This window comes from Notechis scutatus, chromosome 1 (genome assembly GCF_049901735.1).
Source record: "Notechis scutatus isolate UNSWTSFEM ecotype Mainland chromosome 1, rNotScu1.2, whole genome shotgun sequence".
Lineage (NCBI taxonomy): Eukaryota > Metazoa > Chordata > Lepidosauria > Squamata > Elapidae > Notechis > Notechis scutatus.
Window position 1 is genome coordinate 4,609,798 of NC_142009.1, and position 18,805 is coordinate 4,628,602.

At 48.3% G+C, this 18,805-nt stretch overlaps 1 protein-coding gene across 1 annotated transcript in view; it reads right to left on the reverse strand.

The window, feature by feature from the left end:
* Positions 1 to 18,805, reverse strand: part of NCOR1 (nuclear receptor corepressor 1) — a 192,026-nt gene that overhangs the window by 13,556 nt on the left and 159,665 nt on the right. The window contains 8 exon segments of the mRNA XM_087968131.1: positions 1,657 to 1,794; positions 5,140 to 5,363; positions 7,227 to 7,387; positions 9,472 to 9,606; positions 10,903 to 11,414; positions 12,825 to 12,990; positions 16,183 to 16,314; positions 17,302 to 17,451. Coding sequence (XP_087824257.1) covers positions 1,657 to 1,794; positions 5,140 to 5,363; positions 7,227 to 7,387; positions 9,472 to 9,606; positions 10,903 to 11,414; positions 12,825 to 12,990; positions 16,183 to 16,314; positions 17,302 to 17,451 — 1,618 coding nt within the window.

The following is an 18,805-nucleotide window of genomic DNA, read 5'->3' on the forward strand; positions in this document are numbered from 1 at the left end:
TTAAACATGTGCGCCTAATATAAGCCCTACCCCCCAAAAAATAAGCCCTAATTCAGATCTCTCCAGGCATGATATTCCGCTCTGAAAAAAAAATCGGGCCGGACAAAGAGACCCTCGCCGCGCCCGGGAGCACCCGCTGCTTTCCTCGCCGGGCCGGCGTGTTGCACGGAGGCTGGTCTGTGGCTGGCCCAGCTGCCTTTTCCTGCCGCTCAGCGGCCTCCGCTCGCATCGCCCGGGTCCGCTCAGGTATCTGGCTGGGGCTGTCAGGAGTTGCTACCGCCGGCGCAGCCCACGCGGCCCAGTCCTGCGTTGCCTCGGGAAGGGAAAGGCAAAACCAGGAGCCACTGCTGCCGTTGCAAAGCCGCCGCGCTGCTCTTCCTTTTGCCTTTCCCTTCCTGAGGCAACGCGGACTGGAGCCGCGGAGCCGCGCCAGCAACTCCTGACTCGGGGCCTCCGAGGGAGGGGAAGGAGGAGAAGAAGGGGTGGGGGGAAAGGAGGGGGCGATTCCCCAAAAATCGGAATTCCGATTTTAATCGGAAGAATATCCTGCCTGGGTCTCTCCCACTCAAGAGTAGATGGGTAAAAATTAAGCTGGGGAGGGATGGAGGTGGAGGGTGGAGCTGCCCTACTACTTACTTTTGGACAATTGTAGCCAGGCCTCGCACACCCCGACACCTGCCTGGCCGGGCCATTTCTTCTGCAGCCGGCAAGGCTGGCCAGGCTTTCCTGAAGGTCTCTGGAGCTGAGAACCAAGCTCAGGATCGATCCAGAGTTCTCTTTATCGGCTGCAGAGGCCTTCAAGAAAGCTGTTCCTGGAGGCCTCTGACAGCAAAAAGGAGGCCGGGGGCGACGTGCGCAAGTGAGGTTAGTCAGTAGATGATATCCTCCTAAAATAAGACCTGGTGCCTTTTTTGGGTGGCAAAAAAAATATATATACAAGACAGGGTCTTATTTTCGGGGAAACATGGTATTTATGTGGTGCCTGGTTGTGTGTGGCTTTTAGTTGTTAATTTGGACCATGTGGCGGGCTGTTAACACATTGATGTTTCCTTGTGCTGCTGCACCTTCAGCTCCTAAGTATGTGGTAAGCTGGTAGTAAATCAGCACATCCTTTGACTTAACAAGGGGCTTGTTTCCTAGGCTTCAATAATTTCTCTGGCTATTTTTGCCCCTGCTCGGCCGACAATCGCAGTAGTCACGAAATGGAATGCATGTCCTTGTTCATGGCAGTGTGTCTGGTATGTGTACATGTGTGTGTGTGTGTGTCCCCCTTCCAACTCTGTTGGACCTTGGAGGTCATCTAGTCCAACCCCCTGCTCAAGCAGGAGACCCTAGACTCGTGGTGGCGAACCTATGGCACGTGCGCCAGAAATGGCACGCAGAGCCACTTCTGCCAGCGCACGAGAGGTTGCCCGGAAGCGCCCCAACTGCGCCTGCGTGCGCGCCCTTCGCCAGCCAGCTGATTGTCAGGTCACTGCCGCGCATGCGAGCGCACTTTGGGCACGCAACATGGAAAAGGTTCGCCATCACAGCCCTAGACCATTTCAGACAAGGGACTGTCCAGTCTTCTTCTTCAAAACCTTCAGTGATGGGAGGGCCCACGATTTCTGGAGGCAAGAAGTTCCACCGGTTAATTGACCCACAAACCCCAGTTACCTCTGTTCCAAAGGCTCTGGTCTTTGCGAGAGCAGCAGGAAGTTGTCCTGTTTTTCGTGGACTGCTGGCGCCTGGGGTGGCGAGATCGGCTCGTACGACTCCGAGGAAACGTGGCTTCTCTCAGGGGACTTCCCAAGCCTTGAGGTCACCAAGAAACAAAAAAAAAAAAAACCCCACACATTTTATTTGGAACACGGGCTTTCCCGGTCCCACCAAATTGAAAACCATCGGATAAACCAAAAGGAAAGGTTAAGGATTGATTGCACCATAAAAATACGAGGGCTATCCACAAAATAGATTACGTTTTCGTCTGTAGCAAGAAGGGGCGGAGCTAGCGCGGCCATCTTTGGTCTGTGCGTCCTGCCGCTCAGTCTGCATCTAGTCGTGCTAGTGGGAGGTTCGTATCGTTGCCCGTTATTTCACAGCAAACGTTTGAAATGTGTGCTGCAATTGAAAATCCCGCGAGTTGTGAGGTGCGATCAGTGATAAGGTTTCTGTTGGCAAAAAACCATCAACCGATTGAAATTTTTCGGCAACTGTGTGAAGTGTACGGGGACAACATCATCACTGAAGGTGGAGTGCGCCAATGGTGCATTAAGTTTACAAATGGCAGAACTACGGCAATCGAGAAGTCCTGAATGCTTTCAAGTGGGAGATTTTTCCTCATCCACCCTACAGCCCCGATCTTGCACCAAGCGAAAGCACAACTAGATGCACTAGCACGACTAGATGCAGACTGAGCGGCGGACGCACAGACCAAAGATGGCCGTGCTAGCTCCGCCCCTTCTTGCTACAGACGAAAACGTAATCTATTTTGTGGATAGCCCTCGTATGTATGGTATTCAGCTTTGTTCAGGTATTTTCCCACGTCATTGTAGTGGTGCTTTTAAAGTTGTAGCAACGTTTCGGCAGAATCTCATCTGCCATCATCAGGCTTCTGTATAGTGTTCGTCTGTGAGTCAGACTTTCACAGCCATTTCAGTTTTAAATTTGGGGCTAGCCTACTGCTGTGCCAGAATGGTTTTTTCTTCCTCCTGATTGGTTGGGAGTCTTGGTCTGTGTTTATTAGTCTTGGAGTTTGCCGTGTTCTGCTTGATCGGTGTTTCTAATATCTTCTGTCTGTTTTGTGGCTTTTTTGTGTCTTGATTGGCTGGCAACATTGTGTTCCTGTATTGGAGGCTTTTAGTGCAGCTTGGCTTCGGGTAAATGGATGGCTATCATTAGTTAGGAAGCTGGGTTTCATCTGGGTGCCTGGTTGGGGTGTGTTTGAGCTGGAGGTATCAGGGGGGATCTGTTTGTGCCCAGGTGTTTGCCTGGCTTGTGGTGTGGAGATTTTTTTGCTTGTGAGTGCAGGCTTCCAAATGATTGACAGTCTGGTGGAATCATCTCTTCTATTCATGCTTCCTAATATATATATATATATATATATATATATATATATATATATATATATATATATATATATATATATATATATATATATATATATATTCTTAAGTTTTCATGGGTACTCACATGTATGGTATACAGCTTTGTTCGGGTATTTTCCCACGTCATTATAGTTGTGCTTTTCAAGTTGTAGCAACGTTATTTGGAAGCCTGCACTCACAAACAAAAAAATCTCCACACCACAAGCCAGGCAAACCCCTGGGCACAAACAGACCCCTCCCCTGATACCTCCGGCTAGGCCCGTTTCATCACTTCCTAATCCCTGCATGCTTTGCCTTCCTGGGCCTCAGGGAAGCTTCCTGGGCGAAGCCGTAAGACAGTGAGGGGAATCCTGGCACAGGTGATCGTAGGACCAGCTGATCATCAGGAGCGGGGGGAAAAAAAAACCTGAAGGAGTGACTGGGCAGGGAAGAACACAGTCAGCAATGTCGGACATACGCGCGATGTTGCACATGCGCGATAAGGACTGACTGGGAGGAGAGGGGCGAGCCAGCCAGGGGCACGATTTGCCGGTTCTCCAAACTGTGCAGAATTATAACGACCGGTTCTATAGAACCGGTCCGAAGCGATAGAATCCCACCCCTGATGTCAATGGACCTCATGGCAATGGGTTGTGAAGTTGAGTTAGGATGGCTGTTCCGTGTTCCAAATTGCTGATGAAATAAACCTCTGAATCTTGCAAGTAAGAATTATTATTTGTGTTGCTGTCCTTTGTTTCTTGTATTGGAATTTTCTTATGACTGATTCCTACCGTTGACATTTCTGACCCCTGATTTTACTACCAAACATGCACAACTAGGATTTGCCTGGCCGTTAATGGCGTTTCGTAAATTCCACTCCCAACTTCTATTCCCAAGAAGTTCACTAAGGGGTTAGGATTATTACACAGACAATCATCTCCCTTAAATGCATCCCAAAATGTATAGGACCAGAATGGGGGGAGAACCCCCAGAATTGAAACACAGAGGAACTGAAAGAAGAAATTGTAATGTAGGTGGTCTTTAATCCGACTCTAAAAGGGTCTTTAAATGACTGAGAGTCAAAGGGTGGCTTTGAGGGGGGAAAGGCCACAGGAAGGTGGGCAGACACACGGCCAGTAGGAAGGGGTGGCCGTGGCCCTAAGTTCTAAAGACGGAGGGAGGGAAGGAAGGAGGGAGGAAAATAGGGGGAAGGGAGGGAGGGAGGGAGGAAAATAAGAAAGAAGGAAGGGAGGAAAAATAAAAAAGGGAAAAAGGAAAATGAGAAGGAAGGAAAATTGGAAGGAAGGGAAGGAGGGAAGGAGGAAAAAGGAAAATGAGAAGGAAGGAAAATTGGAAGGAAGGGAAGGAGGGAAGGAAAGAAGAACAGAGAAAAAGAGGGAGGGAGGGAGAGAGGGAGGGAAGAAGGAAGGAGAAAAAGAAGGGGTAGATGGAGGGAGGGAGGAGGGAAAAAAGAGAGTGGGGGGGAATAAACAAGTAAAAAGGAAAATAGGAAAGGAAGGGGGAAGGAAAGGAAGGAAGGAAAGAAGGAAGGAAGGAGAAAAAGGGAGGAAGAAAAGGAGAAAAAGAGGGAGAAAGAAAGGAAAGAAGGAGAAAAAGAGGGGGTAGAGGGAGGGAGGGAAATAAAAAGTAAAAAGGAGAACAGGAAGGAAGGAAAGGAGGGAGGAAAGGAAGGAAGGAGAAAAAGAGGGAGGGAGGAGGAAGGAGAAAAAGAGGGGGAGAGAGAGAGAGGAGGAAGGAAGGAAGAGAGGAAGGGGGAAAAGAGGGAGGGAGGGAAGGAGGGAAATTAGAAAAAAGGAAAATAAGATGTGAAGGAAAGGGAAGGAAGAAAGGGAAGGAATGAATGAAAGGAGGGAAGGGGGAAAGAATTAAAATAGGAAGGAAAGAAGGGAGGGAGGGAGGGAGAGATGTCAGTGGGTGAAAGGAAGGAAGGAGAAAAGGAAAGACGGGAAAAGGAAATACAAAGTTAAGAGAAAGAACAAAAGAACGAGATAAAAGGAGGAAAGGAACGGAAGAAGAGAGAACCTGGGAACTGAAAGACGAGACAAGAGGTTACCTGCCCCTGGTTTTCTCAGCGATGTTTTCGGGGGACATCCGGGATCCCGGGCGCTGGTGGGGAGCGGCTTGCACCTGGATGTCAGGGCTGTAGCGGTTCGAAGCCTTGGCCCGGTTTGTCGTCGCAACAGAAGTCAGCGCCGAGGTCTGGAATGTGCTGGTGGGAGTCGGAAGGGAAGGCTGGGTGGAGACCTGGCTGCGGGCAAAATCCTGCGTGATGATTTGCTGGGCGAGGAAGGAACAGATCCCAATAAAAAGAGGGGAGAGAGAAAGAGAGAGAGAGAGAGAGAGAGAGAGAAAGAGAGAGAGAGAGAGAGAGAAAGGGGGAAAAAAATCACCTGTTAGCCTGCTTTCCTTTTCAACACTCCAGCAAGAATCGAGTGTCAACTCATAAAATATTTCTAGGGCCTTTTTAGAGTTGCCAACAGAAAGGGAGGGGGGAGAGGGGTTTTGAAAGAGCAGTGCGGCAGCTTGGAAATTGAAAGTGCATTCCATAAATGTATTTTTCAAAGATAGTAACCAGGTGACTGAAGTTTCTGCAGGGCACAATTCTAACTGGAGAGCATGATTGATGACTCTGGGCTATGGAGGTGTCCCATTGGAGAATAGGAATGATGATACACCCAGGGGGGTGGGGGAGAAAACCAGGGTCAAGGGTGACAGTGAATGATGTGCCTCAGAGTCGGCTACACCCAGGCAGTGCCGGACATGTTAATTCCGAAATAAATCCTGTTTAGTTTTGGAAGTTTGGCTCGAGACTCAGGATTTAAAAGGGGGTGACTGCCGGAATCCTGACAGCAAGAGGCAAAGCAGAAAACGCACGATATTATTTTATTCTAGCATCTCAACAAGAGGATAATATTTGTAGCTCAGGGTCAAACTGGGAGGGGTCCTTGGTGCTCTCTGAGCTGGGCTGTTTCCTTGCAGACGTTTCATGGCCGGACTAGGGAACATCATCAAGGCTAGAAGGGAGGGGTTTTTGGTCTCTGTTTACTGCTCAACCTGGGACAGAACAGTAATACTAACTAAGGAACCACCAAGGGGGAAAAAAAATCACACCCCCACCAACACTGATAGAGCAAGCCACTTGATTGTAAACAGGAAGCAACCCCATCTCCCTTCTAGCACTGATGGTGTTGCCTAGTTAGGTCATGAAACGTCTGCAAGGAAACTACAGAGCAATAGGGATTCAATTGAACCTTGAGCAACAAATATTCTCTTCGATTGTTATCTATCTATCTATCTATCTATCTATCTATCTATCTATCCTATCCATCCATCCATCTATCTATCCATCTATCTATCTATCCATCTATCTATCTATCATCCATCTCTCTCTCTCTCTCTCTCTTATCATGTCTGTCTGTCTGTCTGTCTATCTATCTATCTATCTATCTGTCTGTCTGTCTGTCTATCTGTCTATCTGTCTATCTATCTATCCATCCATCTATCCATCTATCTATCATCTATCCATCTCTCTCTCTCTCTCTGTCTTATCATTTCTGTCTGTCTCTCTGTCTGTCTATCTATCTGTCTATCTATCTATCTATCTATCTATCTATCTATCTATCTATCTATCTATCTATCTATCTATCTATCTATCTATCTATCTATCTATCATCTCCCTATCTCTCTCTCTCGTCTATCTATCTATCTATCTATCTATCTATCATAGTCATAATCCAGGATCCATCTATCCATCCATCCAAACATCCATCATGACATCCATCCATCCAAGCCAGCTGTATATTGTATAAACAGAGAGCTATCTATCTATCTATCCTATCTATCATCATGATGACGTCTACTGTCTAGTTGGGTCATGAAACATCTGCATCCATATCTATCCATCTAACAACCCAGCTCAGAGAACAGATAAGGAACCCCACTCCTCCACTTCCACCTCCCTCCCCCCTGCAACCCTCCCCCCCTCTCCTCATCCATTCCACAAACCTCCTCCCCCTCGAAGCCCTGATGATGTTACCTAGTTGGGGTCATGAAACGTCCTGCAAGAAAACCACCAGGCTCAGGGAGCCCTCAGGGAAATAAAAATAATAAAATCACGGAGACCCCCAAGTGCAAACTTACGCAGATGTGGTCAGCCAAGGTGATCACGCGGTGAGTCGGGACGGGTGGAGGGCCCGCCTGGGGTGCCTGCGCCTGCTGGGGCGGCGGTTGCTGTGGCGAAGGCGAATCCTGCGCGGGTCTGTAAGGATGGCCAGACCCTTCGTACTGGCGGCTGCAGTCCCCTGTGCGGCCCGAAAGGAAGGGGAGAGAGATTTGCACACGGGGAGCAGCTGGGAAAGAACTAAATGAACGGTTTGTTTAAGTCGGGAACGATCGGTAGTGTTGCAACTCTGAATCGTTGTTAAACGTAGGCTTGTAAATTGAGGATGTAGGATTAAGCTGTGATGGCGAACCTATGGCACGCGTGTTGGCTGACCCATTCTGCAAGCTGCAGGCAAATTTACCTCACTGCACATGCGCGTCTCACAGCTGATTTAGGGCCGGTTTGAGGCCTTTTTCAGACTCCCAGAGACTTGAGGAAGGCTTCTGCAGGCTTTGCGGGCCGAAAACTAGGCCCGTTTCACCACTTCCTGTTTTTCCGGAAATACCAGAAGTGACGAAACGGGCTTATTTTTCGGCCTGCAAAGCCTGCAGAAGCCTTCCTCAAGCCTCTAAAAGGCCAAAAAAAGGCCTCAAACTGGCCCAAAATCAGCGGTGAGGCATAGTGCAGGTAAGGTGGTAGCAGGGATGGGTGGGGATTGTGCGCACATGTGTAGGAGGCGTGGGAGGGGTGCGCATTGCCTTCTGGATGCTGGCACGCAAGAGGGAGCATGCAAGCGCGCACACAATTTTTGGCACAGGAGCCCAAAAAGGTTAGCTACCACTGGGTTAGGGTTAGGGTTGTCCTTCTCCAGCTTGATCACCACCCCTGAACCAGGCAGATGAGACTTCTTGGAGCTACCGTGTTTCTCCGAAAATAAGACCCTGCCTTATAATTTTTTTTTGCCACCAAAAAAAGGGCACCAGGTCTTATTTTCGGGGGATGTCGTCCCCTGACTAACCTCACTTGCACATGTCGCCCCCGGCCTCCTTTTTGCTGTCAGAGGCCTTCAGGAACTTCTTCTTCTGCAGCCAGCAAGACTTTCCTGAAGGCCTCTGCAGGGGATAACAGAGCTCTGGATCGATCCTGAGATTTCTAATCAGCAATAGAGGCCTTCAGGAAAACTTTCCCAGCCTTGCAGAAGAAATGGGCCAGCAAGGCAGGTGTCAGGGTGTGCGAGGCCTAGCTCCCCACCCTAGCTTAATTTTTACCTGTCCACTATGGAATGGGCGGGATCTTAATTAGGGCTTATTTTGGGGGGTAGGGCTTATATTGGGCACCTGTGTAAAAATCAAGCTAGGTCTTATTTTCAGGGTAGGTCGTATTTGCGGGGAAACAGGGTAGCTTGGTCTCAAATCTGAAGAGAAATTCACCGGAGAACCCTTTGTCTGGGATGGTATCCAAGTTTTTCTGGTTGGGCTAAACCAGGGGTCGTCAACCTTTTGGACCTCAGGGACCACCAAATTCATAATTTTAGATCCCAGGGACCACTAACTGGTTCTGTGGGCATGGCCTAATTTGTGGGTGTGGCTTGGTGGTCATGTGACTGGCTGGGCATGGCTTGTATGTAAATATTATAAATATTGATATAAATATTGATTTTTTTTTGTAAAAAAAAGAGCAACTTTTACCCAATATCAGGCAAAGCAGGCAGGCAGATTGAGTTGCTCACAGAATCATTCAGTGATCTATCTATCTGCCATCGGCTAGCTCAGTCTGTCACATAAATTTTTCTTGCCATGAGTCTGCATTGAATAACAGAACCTTCAGTCCTAAGGGAGGTTCGGCTGTGCTTAAAAGCAGAGCCGAAGATCTAAAGACTAGCTAGAAAGCAAGAAATCCAACCATTTCCTGCTTCCTAGCTAATCTAAATCTCCCGGCACAGCAGAACAGATGAAGGTTGGAAAAAGGAAAAATAGCAATTTAGCAGGCAAGTTTGCCGGGTAAGGAGTAGGCGGGGAGGGTTCCCACGGGCCATGTGGGTGGGTCAGCCTTGTGTTTCTGCGCAGCCCGGATTAATTGCTTTGGGGGGGATGCTCTGTGGGTGAGATTTCTCTGCGGACCACCAAAATTTTCTCGCGGCCCACTGGTTGGCAACCGCTGGACTAGAACACCTTGGAGGTCTCTTCCAGTCCTGGGATTTCTACCTTCTAAATCCTGGGCAGCCCAATTTTGCAAGTGGGGGGAACAAAAAGTTAAATTCTCCCCCTCCCCAGGGAAACTTACTTTCTCCCGGGTTCATTTTGGGGGGCTCCTGCTGGTAAGGGGGCATCTTGTCCTGAGTGGGGACAGGGGAGTTGGCGGGGCTGATCACCTCAATTGCGTCTCTTGAAGGTTCGTAACGGTGTGAAGATGAGGATACTGCGGAGGAGAAAGAGGAGAAAGAGGAGAGAGACTATAGTCATTTAGAAGGAGGTTTATGCTGCTTCTCATTCCAGGAAACCTTGCAGGATTTGACAATCTTATTGCAGAACAGACACTGTCCCTTTCCTAACCTGGTAGGTTTCAACTGTAGGAACTTAAGTTTCTCAACTTTAGAAATTTTAATCTGTACAGATTTCGACTCCCAGCATTCTCTGGTCAGCATGCTTTAAGAGTAATTTCACTCCCAGAATCCCCAGCCAGAGGCTTAAGAGGATGGCTTTCCCCAGCAAGCATGGGGTGGACTTCCACTCCCAGAATCCCCCAGCCAGCATCCTTTAAGATGGTTGGACTTCCACTCCCAGAATTCCCCAGCCAGGATGCTTTAAGAGGGTGGACTTCCACTCCCAGACCCCCAGCCAGCATGCTTTAAGAGGGGTGGACTTCCACTCCCAGAATCCCCAGCCAGGATGCTTTAAGAGGGTGGACTTCCACTCCCAGAATCCCCAGCCAGCCTGCTTTAAGAGGGGTGGACTTCCACTCCCAGAATCCCCCAGCCAGCCTGCTTTAAGAGGGTGGACTTCCACTCCCAGAATCCCCAGCCAGCATGCTTTAAGAGGGGTGGACTTCCACTCCCAGAATCCCAGCCAGCCCTTTAAGAGGAGAAGCCAGCCAGCATGCTTTAAGAGGGTGGACTTCCACTCCCAGAATCCCCCAGCCAGCATCCTTTAAGAGGAGTGGACTTCCACTCCCAGAATCCCCTAGCCAGCCTGCTTTAAGAGGGGAGGACTTCCACTCCCAGAATCCCCAGCCAGCCTGCTTTAAGAGGGGAGGACTTCCACTCCCAGAATCCCCCAGCCAGCATGCTTTAAGTTGGATGGACTTCAAGTCACTGAATTCCTCAGCCGGCATACCTTGAGATTGGTGAACTCCATCTCCCACAATCCTTAGCCAATCTACCTTAAGAGAGGTGAACTCCAACTCCCAGAATTCTAGTTAATTACTTTGCTAGTTAGAAGGTCGCAAAAGGGAGATCACGGAACACTGCGACCGTCCTAAATATGAGCCAGATCCCCAGCCTCTGAATTTTGACCTTAGGGAGGCTGCAAAACGGTCATAAATGTGGAAAACGGTCATAATTCCTTTTTTCCCAGGGCCGGTGACCTCAGTCACTAAATGAACCATCCTAAGTCGAGGACTGCCTGTCCTCCACCCCCAAATTGTTCCACCAGGTGAGGAAAAAAGAAACCCCTCCACCCAAAAAATCACCCAGCTGGAGGACAGAATACGACGTACAGCTGCCGGACGAATCCGAGCTCTGCGAGTTGCGATCGCGGGCGTCCTTGTCAGAGGCAATCTGCCGCGTGATGATCACGTCAATAAAGTTGGCGGCGGTGATGGTGGTCTTGCCCCGTGTGCGGAGCTCCTCCTCGTACTTGGAGATGGAGGGGGGCCCTTTGTCCTTCCCGGCCTCGGAGTAGACGGCCGACGGCGGCAGGTTCTGGGATTTGCTGGTCGAGAAAGCCGCCGAAGCCGAGGCGCCGTAACCGGAGGCTCCCCTCTTCTCCCCATCCAGCGCCTTCTGCTCCATCGGTGGCGGCGGCGGCGGCTCGCTGACCACTGAGGACCTGCGCCCCGGGTTCTCCTCTATCCGTCCACCGTCGTGCTTGCCCTCCTTGGACTTGGCCACTTCCATCTGCGGGGCGGAGGCGGCTGCGTCCACCAGAGCGGCCAGCGCGTCGGCGGCCGTGCTGTAGCGGGAGGACGGCAGCCCTTGGGTGATGGAGGGAGCACCGGGGGGCAGCTGCCTGTTGGGGGAAGGAAAGGAGGATTGAGAGAGAGGAGAAAAGAGAGAGAGAAACATCTTCCAGGATTACACATATTGTCCAAAATTTCTGCAACTGTGAAGAGGGAGGTTGAGGCAGAGATCGGGGGGGTGGGGGGCTTGAGCAGCTCAGATAAGATACCCATCAGGTCCCTTCTGGGGAAAAGGCCCAGGTTGGGTTGAGTCTAAGAGGGAACTCGGCTACAGGGGTTGTTGGCTTTAAATCCAGGATTAGGAGTCGCTATGGGAGGGAGGGAGGGAGGGAGGGAAGAAAAGAGGGAGGGAGGAAAAGAGGGAGGGAGGGAAGAGAAAGAGGAAGCAAAGATGGAGGGAGGGAAAAAAGAAAGGAGGGAGGGAGGATGAAAAAAAGGGAGGGAGGGAAGAGAAGGAGGGAAGGAAGGAGGGAGGGGGGGAGGAAAGGAGAGGGAAGGAGGAAAAGAGGGAGGGATGGAGGGAAGGAAAGAAGAAAAAGAGGGAGGGAGGGAGGAGGAAAAGAAAGGGAGGGAAGGAGGGAAGGTGAAAAAGAGGAAGGAAGGAAGGAAGGAAGGAAGGAAGGAAGGAAGGAAGGAAGGAAGGAAGGAAGGAAGGAAGGAAGGAAGGAAGGAAGGAGAAAAAGGGAAGGAGGGGAGGAAGAAGGGAGGGAGGAAGGAAGGAAGGAAAATGAGGGAAGGATGAAAGGAGAGAAGAAAGGAGAGAAAGAGGAAGGAAGGAAGGAAGGAAGGAAGGAGAAAAAGGGAGGGGAAGGAAGGAGAGAAGGAATAAAAGAGGGAGGGATGGAGGAAGGAAGGGAGAAAAAGAGGGAGGGGGGAGGGAAGGAAGAAAGGGAGGGAGGGAAGGAAGGAAGGAAGGAAAGAAGGAGAAAAAGAGCGCAGGATGAAAGAAGGAGAGAAGAAAGGAGAGAAAGAGGAAGGGAGGATGGGAGGAAGAAAGGAAAGAAAAAGAAAAGAAAGGAAAAAAGTGGGAGGGAGAAAGAAAGGAAGAAAGAGGAAAAGGAAAAAGGGGAACGGGAGGAAGGAAGCAAACAGAAAGGGGGAGTGAAGAAGGATGGAAAAGGAAAAAGAAGGGGAAAAAGGAGGAAGGGGGTGGTTTTGCAGAAAACTGGAAGTTACCAGATGGCCCCATGGTGCAGAAAACTGGAAGTGGGTTTGTTTAACAACCACAGCATTCACTGTACGACGGCTGGGAAAAGATCAGGTGAGCCTCCCAGTTCAGGATCGTCACGACGTTCGACTCTAAACAGTCAGGCTCCATTGGGGTCGTATGTCCTGGACCTCCCTGCAGCCCTTCCCCAATCCCTCCCCTCCCCAGGGGATCCTAGAGACGCTTCTGGTGGCGAGGAAACCCACCCGTGGCGGCCCAGGAGGAACACCGAGAACTCAAAAAGACGACGTACATGATGCGCAGCTGGGCGGCCGGATCCAGCGGGCTGATGACGCTCGTCCCGTTGGAGCCCTGAAAGATGCTGGGCCGTTGCTGGAGGATGGGCTCCTGGCTCCGGACAGAGGGAGACGGCGAGCGGACGTAGCCGTGGCTACCTCCTTTCCCTGGCGGCTCGTTGCCTGGGGAAAGTGCGGGGAAACGGAGTCAGCGGATACCGTGTTTTCCCTGAAAATAGGACCTACCCCCAAAATAAGCTCCAGCCTGTTAGATAGATGGATGGATAAATAGGAAGGAAGGAAGGAAGGAAGGAAGGAAGGAAGGAAGGAAGGAAGGAAGGAAGGAAGGAAGGAAGGAAGGAAGGAAAGAAAGAAAGAAAGAAAGAAAGAAAGAAAGAAAGAAAGAAAGAAAGAAAGAAAGAAAGAAAGAAAGAAAGAAAGAAAGAAAGAAAGAAAGGTGGGTGGGTAGATGATAGATAGATTACAAAGAGAAATATAGTTTGAAATAGAGATGATAGATGCAGAGATGATAGACAGAAATAGAGATGATAAAGAGATGATAGAAATGGATGGATGGAACAAAGGAAGGAAGGAAAAAGGAAGGAAGGAAGGAAGGAAGGAAAGGTGGGTGGGTAGATGATAGATAGATAGGAAGGAGGGAAGGAAGGAAGGAAGGAAGGAAGGAAGGAAGGAAGGAAGGAAGGAAGGAAGGAAGGAAGGAAGGAAGAAAGAAAGAAAGAAAGAAAGAAAGAAAGAAAGAAAGAAAGAAAGAAAGAAAGAAAGAAAGAAAGAAAGAAAGAAAGAAAGAAGGAAGGAAGGAAGGAAGGAAGGAAAGAAAGAAAGAAAGAAAGAAAGAAAGAAAGAAAGAAAGAAAGAAAGAAAGAAAGAAAGAAAGAAAGAAAGAATTCTTTATTGGCCAAGTGTGATTGGAACACAAGGAATTTGTCTTTGTGCAAATACTCTCAGGATACATAAAAGAAAAGATACGTTTGTCAAGAGTCAAAAGGGACAACACTTAATAATAGTCATAGGGTACAAATAAGCAACCAAATAATACTAGGAAGCAGTCAATATAAATCATAAGGATAAAAGCGACAAAGTTACAGTCATTCAGTCACAAGTGGGAGAGGATGGGCGATAAGGAGTGATGAGAAAATTAATAGTGATAGTAGTGCAGACTTAGTAAATAGTTGGACAGTGTTGAGGGAATTATTTGTTTAGCAGAGTGATGGTGTTTGGGGGAAAAAACTGTCCTTGTGTCTAGTTGTTCTGGTGCGCAGTGCTCTATAGCCGTTTTGAGGGAAGGGGTTGAAACAGTTTATGTCCAGAATGTGAGGGGTGTGTAGATATTTTCACAGCCCTCTTTTTGACTCGTGCAGGGTACAGGTCCTCCGTGGAAGGCAGGTTGGTAATAATTGTTTTCTCTGCAGTCCTAATTCCTCTCTGGAGTCTGTGTCTGTCCTGTTGGGATGCAGAACCAAACCAGACAGTTATAGAGGTGCAGATGACAGACTCCATCATTCCTCTGTAGAACTGGATCAGCAGCTCCTTGGGCAGTTTGAGCTTCCTGTGTTGGCGCAGGAAGAACCTTTGTTGTGCTTTTTTGATGACGCTTTTGATGTTAGGTGTCCATTTTAGGTCTTGTGATATGATAGAACCTAGAAATTTGAAGGTCTCTACGGTTGATTCTGTTGTCTAGTATTGTGCGAGGTGGTAGTATGGGAGGGTTTCTCCTAAAGTCTACCACCATTTCTACGGTTTTGAGTTTGTCCAGTTCCAGATTGTTCCGGTGACACGAAGGCAAGTTGTTCAACCTCCCGTCTCTATGTGGATTCGTCGTCGTCTTGGATGAGACCAAACACTGTTGTGTCACCTGCAAACTTCGGGTATTTTAACAGATGGATCGTTTGAGATGCAGTCATTGGTATAGAGGGAGAGGAGAAGTGGAGAAAGCACACAGCCTTGAGGGGGGGACCCTGTGCTGCTTGCACAGGTATCAGTTGTGATTCTGCCTAGCTTCACCTGCTGCTTCCTGTCGGTTAGAAATGTCCGTCTGCTAGAATTTGATGCATGTACCTAATATAAGCCCTCCTTAAAAGTAAGCCCTGGTGAAGGGGGTGGTGGTGGCCGTGGCCAGCATAGGTGGGGAGAGCACACGGGCTGACGGGTGTCTGGCCCACAGGTGAGTTGAGTGCAAGCATCAGACAGAGGCAGGGAGGGGAGGCAGGAGATCCGGACGCGCAGGGCGTGGGAAAGCTGAGCGGCGGTGGGCTGGAGCGGTGGGCAACCGCAGGAGGCCTTCCCATGTCTCTTGAGTTTCCTGCAGCCTGTATGGCGCATCCGGATCACCTTTGTAGCTGCAGAGTGCGCCCACTAAGGGACCGGCGGGCTGCAGCTTCTGCCAGGCGCATTTGCCAGCTCTTTTGTGTGCGCCGTGGGGGGAGGGGGGCAGGGCACCCATCCGGGCTGATCACTCTGATTTATGATGATTGTCTTTTAAGACAACGATCGTGGTTTGTCGCTTGTTGCTTGTATGTACAGTGAGAGGTTATGCACTGGAGACAAATTCCTTGTGTGTCCAATCACACTTGGCCAATAAAGAATTCTAATTATGATTCTGATTCATAATGATTGTGTTTTATGATTATGATCGTGGCTTATCGCTTGTTGCTTGTATGTACAGTGAGAGGTTATGCACTGGAGACAAATTCCTTGTGTGTCCAATCACACTTGGCCAATAAAGAATTCTAATTATGATTCTGATCTATGATGATTGTGTTTTGTGATTATGATCATGGTTTATCGCTTGTTGCTTGTATGTACAGTGAGAGCTTATGCACTGGAGACAAATTCCTTGCGTGTCCAATCACAGTTGGTCAATAAAGAATTCTAATTATGATTCTGATTTATGATGATTGTGTTTTGTGATTATGATCATGGTTTATCGCTTGCTGCTTGTATGTACAGTGAGAGCTTATGCACCAGAGATAAATTCCTTTTCTGTCTAATCACACTTGGACTATAAAGAATTCTAATTCTAATTCTGATTTATGATGATTGTGTTTTATGATTATGATCATGGTTTATCGCTTGTTGCTTGTATGTACAGTGAGAAGTTATGCACTGGAGACAAATTCCTTGCGTGTCTAATCACACTTGGTCAATAAAGAATTCTAATTATGATTCTAACTATGATTTATGATGATTGTATTTTATTATTATGATCGTGGTTTATCACTTGTTGCTTGTATGTACAATGAGAGCTTATGCACCGGAGGCAAATTCCTTGCATGTCCAATCACGCTTGGCCAATAAAAGAATTTCTATTCTAACCTAAAGGATGTGACGGAGCCGGAAGAGACAACCGGAGCTTACCTGGACGAAGGTAGATGTCCGTGGGAGTGGACGAGATTCTCTCTCGCTCTCGTTCGCGCTCTCGTTCTTTCTCCCTCTCCCTCTCCCTCTCCGCGCTGGCGACCACGGAGGCCGGTAAGTGAGACGGGTGCCCTGCAGAGCAAAAGAGAAGGGGGCTTTAGAGAAACTGACGGATTAAGTCCTCGACTTAACGACAACGGAGCCCAAAATTTATGTCGCTAAGCAAGATAGCTGTTAAATTAAACACTTCAATTGTTAAGTTAGTAACCCGGTCTTTAAGTGAATCTGCCTTCCCCTTTGACTTTGCTCATCAGAAGGTCACAAAAGGGGATCATGGGACCCCCAGGACTCTGCAATCGTCGTAAATATGAGCCAGTTGTCAAGCTTGTCTGAATTTTGATCACTGGCCCAGGGAGATGCTGCAACGGTTGTTAAATGTGAAAAATGGTCACAAATCACTTTTTTTCAGGTTGTTGTATCTTTGAACGATCAAGAATGAATGATTGTTAAGTCAAGGAATCCTTCAACCTTTTTTTTTGGGGGGGGGGTGTCTATTGCAACATCACAGTTGCTAAGTGATTGGTTGTAAGTAGAGGACTACATAGAATAGAATAGAATAGAATAGAGAATATGGGAATAGAATAGAATAGAATAGAATAGAATAGAATAGAATAGAATAGAATAGAATAGAATAGAATGGAATGGAATGGAATGGAATGGAATGGAATAGAATAGAATAGAATAGAATAGAATAGAATAGAATAGAATAGAATAGAATAGAATTAGAATTCTTTATTGGCCAAGTGTGATTGGACACACAAGGAATTTGTCTTTGGTGCAGAAACTCTCAGTGTACATAAAAGAAAAATAATACAGACAGTCCTCAACATATGACCACAATTGAGCCCCAAAATTTATGTTGTTAACTGAGAAATGTGTTAATTGAGCTTGCTCTGTTTTATGACTTTTCTTGCCACGGTTGTTAAGTGAATCGCTGAAGTTGTTCAGAAATGGGGGACCTGCCCCCGCTCTGCCCCTTCAAATCCCCTCGGCTGCGTTGGACCTGAACCCAGCAGCACGTCCCTCCTTCGGTGCCCCCCCCCACCTTCTGACCCTTACCTGGAGACATGGAGGGCGGGTTGTAAGGCCTGGCGGGGAACGCCAGCTGAGTGCCAGGAATGTAGGTGATCCTCTCCATCGGGGGCGTGCTTGGCCCTCCGGGGTGGGGCACCAAAATGGTGGGCGCCATGCTGTTCAGGTCGATGATTCCTTGTCGAAAGAGGAAGGAATGAAGGCCAACAACAGATTAAGACCAAAAGAAAAGCAAAAAGGGCTTGCTTACTTACGACCGACACACACAAAAAAAGGGTGACCGAGGACCCGGATTTGAGGTTCCGACAAACGAGTTTTAAATTGGAGTTGAGTTTATCTGGAACGCTGACGTGATAATGGTCTTAAACAGATCGGCCACAGTCTCACTTAGCAAATGGAAATTTTGGGCTCGATTCGGGTTGTAAGTCGAGGACTATCTATCTGTTGTGATGGTCATAAAATGGATCGGTCACTGTCTTGCTTAGCAATGGAAATTTTGGGCTCAACTGTGGTCATAACTTGACCGACTACCTGTGTATTGTGATGGTCACAAAACAGATCATCACTGTCTTACTTAACGGTGGAAATGTTGGTGTCAATTAGTAAAACATTCCTATGACTGTTTTAGTAGTTGCCATTAAAAAAAATGGCGGGGGGGAGAGGAAGGAAATCAGGAAGAGCAGTTGGAAAGCGGAAGTACATTCCAACTCTTTATCTTTAAAAGACTGTAATTAAACTACCAGAGCTTTTGCCTGCAAATACATTTAATTGAGAACGTGATTGATGACACCCAGCCCGTGAAGGTGCTCAGTTGGAGAATCTGAATTATGACACACCCGGGGGGGGTGGGGGGGGTGGAAACAGAGTCACAGGGGACTGTGAATGATGTAGGCCAGAGTTGGCTTCAGACAGGGCAGGGCCAATATGCCGCCTCTAATGAATCCTTTGAAGTTTTTTTGAAGTTTGGCTCGAGAATCATGATTGAATTTGGGCGATTGTCGGAATCCTGACAATCAGCTGGCAGTGAACCAGTTCTCTGGGACGAGTATGTGGGCCTGCCCGCCCATCCCTGCTCTTTCCTGTGCTTTAGTGCCTTTGTTTAGTGCAGTGGTCGGCAACCAGTGGGCTGTGAGAAAATCCACCTTCTCTCCTCCCACTTCTACACTTCATAAATCACGAGAACCAATTAACTGCAGCTGCAAATTCTTAATAGGACACACAGAATAACCTTGAACTGTTCAACTCCTCTAACTCTCAAAAAAAAAAAAAATGTGGCAGCTGAATTTCAAAGCTGACACTTACCTTCTACAGCAGTTCCTGTGAATAAAACAGCTGAGGCACGGAAAACTGCTCTGCCGCGCGAATCAGCTGTGGTCTAAACCAGGGCTCGCCAACCTTTTGGACCTCAGGGACCACCAAACTCATAATTTTAAATTCCACAGACCCTGGGAAAATCCCCCAAAAATGGTTGTAGGAAAATCCCTCACCCCGTTTTCCTACCGATCGATCATCGATTCTCAAGGGGAGAGAG